General features: G+C 47.6%; 1 protein-coding gene across 1 annotated transcript; it reads right to left on the reverse strand.

The window, feature by feature from the left end:
• Positions 1-333: 333 nt before the first annotated feature.
• On the reverse strand, positions 334-4,970 carry LOC146201967 (uncharacterized). Its single transcript, XM_084583779.1, has 3 exons — positions 4,959-4,970; positions 2,061-2,224; positions 334-655 (listed from the first exon to the last, which is right to left on the reverse strand). The coding sequence occupies exons 1-3, from the start codon at positions 4,968-4,970 to the stop codon at positions 334-336; spliced, it is 498 nt and encodes a 165-aa protein (XP_084439905.1).
• Between the last annotated feature and the right edge of the window lie 2,047 nt (positions 4,971-7,017).

The following is a 7,017-nucleotide window of genomic DNA, read 5'->3' on the forward strand; positions in this document are numbered from 1 at the left end:
AAACGTCCTAACTACCCTAACTACGTAAGTAATAAACGTTTCTGAACTTTCCAGCATGGCGCACCATCATTGAAAGTGGACGACACTGCTTTTCATTCTGCTCACTTAAGATTTCTGTTCAGCGCATTAGTGACATCTGTCATTGCTTTAATTGAGTATACATTATGCCAGCTTCTTTTCAGGAGCTTGAACAGTGTGCAAAGCATCTTGTGTGCCAGATTTGTAGCTTTGCCGCATTGTTATGTTATCTCCTCCGCAGTGAACGAGTATTATTCACGATGCACGGTGCCGTTTACGCACACTTTGCATGTCTGTGGGTAGTTGTGCAGCCGGTCACTGCCAGCCGCCTCCACTTGGCTGCCAGCCTCCGCCGCCGCCGCCGCCGCCGGGCGCCCATCCTCCGCCTCCGCCTCCGAAGCCGCCGCCACCGCCGTAGCCGCCGCCACCGCCGCCAGTGACACGCGGTTTCAGCACGTAGATTGTGCTTCCCTTGAATTTGGAGGCACTACCGACTCCGACACCGCTGAAGCCGCCACCACCGCCGCCGCCGCCGAAGCCACCACCTCCAAAACCGCCGCCGCCGCCGAAGCCGCCGCCGCCGCCATAGCCGCCGCCGCCGCCTCCACCAGAGGTAGTTTTTGTTGTAATCACAAACCTGCGCACAAGAATCACTTCATCACCATCATCGTCATCAGCCTGACTATACCCACTGCAGGGCGAATGCCCCTCCCATATTTCTCCAATTAACCTGGTTCTGTGCTAGCTGCATCCACTTGACTCCCGCGAACTTCTTAACCTCATCCGCCCACCTAACTTTCTGCCGCCCACTGCTACGCTTTCCTTCCCTTGGAATCCAGTTTGTTGCCCTAAGCTACCATTTGTTACACTAAGAATCCCTTGCTGTATAACAAAGGCGCAATCGATACCGGTCGAAGTTTTGGCTTGAGACTTAGCGAGTGTTATAGCGTTTTACATGAGGTGCGATTTTAAACTAATCCCATGATCCTACGCTCCGCTCCGTTCACAGTCCCCTTCTTGGCGATATCGCTTTATAATCTACTCTCGTAGTTCGCTATAGTTAATTTGTAAACTCAGTAAGTAGCTTTCACGTGGATGGTACACAGCTCGCGTAGGTACACAGTGGAACATTCAACAGACAGCTACGCTGCGAAGAAAGTTGCTGGTACATCGGACGTAAAGATATCGCGGGTAAATTGGGCTGCAAGCTTGGAAACGCCTAGCTTTCGGCAGCCGATGCTGAAAAGAACCTCAGCCCATCTGGAGCAAGAATTAACCTCGCAAGAACCTTGGAGGTAACCTAACATTTTAAAAAGTGACTAAATTAAATATCTAATTACCGACGGGAAACGCAGATGTGATAACGTTTGAGGAGCTAAATAAATCAACCAAACTATGGCCATAGATCAAGACACATTTCTTGCTCAAGACCCGCTAAATAGCTTAATTACTAATGTTTTAGAGGTGCTGACCCTTGAAACTAGATGAGAAGAAAAATCGGTCATGGCAGTCTAAAACAAACACTCAACTAACCGTAAAACAATATTATAGAAGGGGAGTGTTTGGAATGGTGCCCCTAGCTTTTATTTCGGATCTCGCACCTTACCAAAGCTCCGCGAACGTCTTTTGAGGAGAGAGGAATTATTGAATGAGGAAAAAAAAACAACAAACAAACACGACGTTCATTTTGATCTGCGCAAAATGAAATAAGCTTTCTAATTTTTAGCGAAATTTTAACGGGCGATATCTCATATCACCATTATGGACGTGGTTCACTTTCTTCTTTTAGGGCATTTGGAATGCGAAAGTTATAAATACTACTATCAACTATATCTTATTATCGATTATTATTTGATAAGAATACCTGTTTTGTTCGGTTACGCACTGCGAGTCTGTTTATTCGAAAGTGCCTTTTTTCTTCTGTACAACGTACTCATCACCGGCTTGGCACAAGCTCGAGCTTATACAACTGACCACATAGGTTTATAACCAGCTGCTTTTTTTTTTTTCTTTTTTAGGCTCCAGCTCATTACTGCACTGACCTGTGGACGGCTCCATCGCCACCGCCGCCACCACCGTATCCGCCACCGCCGCCACCGTGTCCCCCTCCGCCGAAGCCTCCGCCACCGAATCCGCCGCCTCCGAATCCGCCACCTCCTCCAATGTCACCAGCTAGCACAACGCCAACAACGGCGCTCACGAAAATCTGCAACAGAAGATAAAACGGAACAGAATGACGTCAACATGAACACTATGGTGTACAATATCAACGGCGCTGGTTTTTGTCTCCTGAAGCTATAGTTCAGCAACCTTTTACTATAACTAAGGACAACATTTATTTTTGCGTAACTTCCTTCAAATTTCATTTCCAGATCGTACTAAAACTACTCTCGCTTTTAGAACTTATATTAGAAGTGGCTGCTTACTGTGCATGGGTTTGCCTGGTGGATGGGAGTTCCGGCCCCGCCAAAGGGGCCGCAATTCGATCTCATAATTATGGTATGCAACAGACGTCCCGACTTGCCGATATATGTTTTCTTTATCTATGGTGCTAGCTGAAAACAAACGACATAACTGCTGAATTTCCTGGACGGTGCACACTGACCGCATTACTATTATCGATCCAACAACAGTTCGCCGTAAAACAGGATTGCTACTTCTGAACCGGATCGCTTAAATGATACTCAATGGGACCCCGTACTACTACAAGCTACCTAGCCTTTGGGAGAAGCATGTATTGAATGCTGCATTGAGCTAAATTCAGTGCATCACAGAAATAATGGCTTGCAGAGAAGATTAAACCAATACTCTTTGGCGTTTAAGAATTCACTGTTTCCAACTACTGAAGAAGAAACGGTTTTCTCGCTCTTTTTGACGCAGTGCAGCGAACCAGTAATTCCTCATAAGGCTACAACACACTCCTATAAACCTTTATTAAATAAAGGGCAAAAGATTGCATAATAAAGCTATTCTTGCACGGCATATAGGGTTGGTAGCTAACCTCCAGAAGAACGCAGAAAACAAATGAAGGGCTGTGGCAGCCGGCCAATGTCTTCTACTATAGCCTGAACGGAATACCTGCGACGCCTAATAAAAAAGAAATCGAATGCTGAGGGGCAGACAGCGCAGAAACAATACGGTTATATGACAGTTAAAAAACAAAAACAATGCCAAGTTCTTTTTTGTTCTTTTTCTTTCGAAGATAACGCATGAACTAAATGGCCCCCGTTGCACTGCATTTGCTGAGGTGAGGAAAGCTCCTCGGGAAAACAAACCACTTACACTGACGTAATAACACGGTAATGAGACAGGACGATGGCTTCCACTAAGCACAAATTTTCGGGTTGCTTATCAAACAAGAAGGGGTGAGGAGGCCTACAGGTCCAGCGGCGCAGTGTAGATATCGCAACTCAGGCAGGCCAGAGGACAGCGACACACTGTTTTGTTGCGCAATAGTCGGCACCTACCGCGGCACAGAAAGTACCACGGAAGTCACGATAATATAAGACTACGCTACAAAGGCACCAAATAATGAGACTAGGGATGCGTCGCTGCCGTCGTCGTCACGTAAAAGGAGGCGACACCGAGAGGAAATTAATGGACGTAATTGCCTCAACCGTCTCCTGTGACAATACCTGGCAAGATAATTAGAGCCCTGAGCACCGCGAAGACGCGGAAAACACTCTGTCGGTGGTAATCGTGTGCTCCTTAATTGCCGTTATGTGTCACGCACAGCGCAGGCGGTCGCGGTAGATGACGTGAACAAGCGCACTTGCGAGTTCGGCTATGCTCTCTTCACCTCTACAGCGCGACCCGCTGACCCCAAGAAGTCTATCATGAGGGCCTACCTGGTAGGGGTTCATTAGGTTTGCGAGAACTCGAGCCGAACGACAACTCGGCGATGAAAGCCTCATCTGCAGCCGTAAAGCGATGCGAAAAAGGTGCTAACTAGTGGGGCCCATCTGCCCGAGGTCAGACTTCGGACTTCCGGTCCCACTTGATGGCGAAAAAAAAAAAAGAAATTGGTGCTTCCGCCGTGTTTTACGTTTGGGAATACATTTCTATAAGGATTGTCTTCTGTATGTAGCACATTTAGCGGATCGACAAACATTTGTTGGAAAGCTTACCGGCTCCTCTCTCACGTGTTATTCATTACTTTGAAAGGAAAAGCTTCGGCTGCACTGCATTTTCTTTCCTCGTGGAATTCTATTTAAAAATTTGTGAAAAAATATGAGGAAACCTTAGGGTACACGCATGCGCTAAGCCAGCGCAATATTTTGCTTTCAATCACTTGCATTCAAAGGAAGATTCCACCTTGTATAACTCCCGGACAGTTCCACTCAGAGCGTCAACACAAAATGGCACCACTGTCAGCCTTTGTATTCCCTGCGTTGCACGCTAAACTGCCAAACGGTATCTTATACAGCGTAGCTCCACTCCTCATGAATATTAACAATAACTATGGAATAATAAGATCCGGGGAGGGGGAGACCTTTGTTGTCTAACGTCGACACAAACGTTGTTAAGGTAAACAAATGGTTGGAGAATTATTTGCAAAACCTCGCGATCACTAGACATACGGTACTATCAAGCTGTGTCGGCTACTGTGCGTGAAAAAAAAAGCAAACTGAAGATTTACATTACGCAAACCCATAAGCTGCAGCTACCGAATAGACGGTACAGGTGGTTGCACTCGAGCTGAATGATTATGAGGGGGGCCGCACGCGAAAGAAGTAAAGGAAATAAACGCAGCTTCTCCGCGCTAAATAGGCTAATCGCCCGATTGCGTCACACTATGACGCCAACAGACAGACGGTAGCGCTTCGAGCGTGACTACGTGCAGTAAGTAATCCAGGCAGAAGAAACGACCAAAAATATGACGTCTCGATGCAAGCTGTAGCGCACCCGCGGCACGTGCACGAGAAGCAACGCACACTGACCAGACTCCTCATGGCTGTGCGCGGTGCCAAGACCGACCGTGGGGAGTGTGTTAACGGGTCCTGCTGAGGAGATCTTCCGCCGCTTCGACTGTGGTCGCTGAGGAGACGAGACCGCGTTGCCGATGCCACTTCCTCGAGGCTTTTATACGCGCATCGGCGTCCATTGGTCAGCGGGCGACCTCTCCTCTTGACGTCTCGCCGGCAGAGGGGGAGAAAGCTGCCGCTGATCCACTTTCGCCTGGATGCCGCCCGCTTCCGCCCAAGGAGCATCGCTCACCGCACGGCTGCCACTGCGGCTGCTTCCGCACGGTGAGCGGAAGAGAGAACGAAGGGGAGGATAGGACGCCGCGGAGCAGCCCTTTGTGCTCATGCAAAGTGGGTGGCGCCTAGCGAAGCGGCTGAAAAGCACATAAAGTCAAAAGTAATATACAGGAGGGAAGCGTCGGCTGGCTGAGCAGTAGCCGAGAAGAACGGGTCGCCGACTGGGATTCAAAGTCGATGACCGCCTACTTTCGAGGTCGTCATCGTTCTTTGGGTCACGGTTTAAATTGCGGACTATTCGCCTTTCCCCGTCGCTCTCTCGAGTGTACCACCGATGGACGCTTGCTTGTCGTGAGAGCAAATGCGACTGCTATGCAAATTTTATAGCTTCCTGGAATGTCGCGCGGATGACGGGCGTCCGACGAAACTTCGCTACGTGCCGGTACACTCGTAGCACTAGCCCTGCGAAGTTGCTCTCGGAGACCTTCTCAATTACACGAAGCGGGTCGCTCCGCGGGGCGTGATCATTAAACTTTCTGCGCAGAGACAGAAACGACGGGCAAATAATTTAACAACGAGGAGAAATGTAAAAGTCAAAAGCTCTGAAAGCAAGCTTACCTTGGATAATAAAACAGTAAAGGTACTTACTAGGCAAACGTCGTGCCGAACAAAATGAACTCCTCTTTAATGACTTATCAAAAAATATAATAAAAACCGCAGCTTGTTTTCTGGGATTCGTTTTGAAGCAGGAAGCAGATTTTGTTTTTCGACACTATAGGAGAAACCAAACTTAAAGTTTTGGTATGACTGCGACTCTGAGAATTTTCTCACAATCATGATGTGATGTGGCAACCAGCATTTTACTACACCTGCAATTTAAGGGCCCTTCGCTGCGAGTGCAAGTGTTGTCACTCATCCGTCGGCGTAAGGAATGAGGCAATTATAGAATTAAAATATTTGTTTGTAGCAAATAGAGCAATATCCGCTCCCGGTACACCTAGCCGTGCTCGTAGCATTAGTAATGATTTCACCTTCACTGCTTCCAATTCATGAACGATGCTCTGATAGGCAACGCCAGTGACATCTGAGCCGGGGTGCCTGAGGTTATCGGAGTTGTAACGTATTCGTATTTTGCTTAGTTTGTCATTGGGAAGCCTCGAAAATGCTCGCACAAACACGGCCTAGCGCTGGATGTTAGCAATGGAATCGTCAAGCCTTGCATTCCAAGGCTGTAGTCCTACTGGCTGATATGACATCAGGCGAGTTCCACAAGGTAGAGCAGAATTTCTAATAGGGAAGTAATTACTACTTGGCCCAACTCAAATGGCAGCCATTATAATGCTACGAAGTAAAGCTGTACAGCTGTCCTTTGTAGTAGCACGGCGGTTGGAAGAACGTTAGCAGTTTACTCCCGAATTACACTATTGGCTGATAATTAGGCTTGCGACATTTTCTTGTCCCCTACATCAATAAACAAACGCTTGTGCTACCTATCGGTCCGCACGTTAATGATATACGCCAATATTCAGATTAAAGTCAGGAAGCTGCCAATAAGTTTCAAATTTCTGGATGACCAGGTCTCAGCTGCATACACGCCGCGAACAGGCGACACTTTATCACAACACGGTTGTTCATTTAAAGTGGCTCGTTAAGGCGATCTGCAATGCTGAACTTAGGGGCATTACAGTCTAATCAATATATGGTGATTCCCAAGCCAGACGAGGACATCGAAAAATGAGGCACTGACATCTTTTTTTTTTTTTTTCAAGAGTACGCTGGAGAACATACCAAAACAGTG

This window comes from Amblyomma maculatum, chromosome 1 (assembly GCF_055883805.1).
Source record: "Amblyomma maculatum isolate TAMU_Amacu chromosome 1, ASM5588380v1, whole genome shotgun sequence".
In the NCBI taxonomy this organism is placed as follows: domain Eukaryota; kingdom Metazoa; phylum Arthropoda; class Arachnida; order Ixodida; family Ixodidae; genus Amblyomma; species Amblyomma maculatum.

Excerpts from the sequence above, each read along its gene's own strand:
- LOC146201967 (XM_084583779.1), bottom strand. Across the intron at positions 656-2,060 it reads GGCGATGGAGCCGTCCACAG|GTTTGTGATTACAACAAAAA; the intron begins GTCAGTGCAGTA and ends TCTTGTGCGCAG.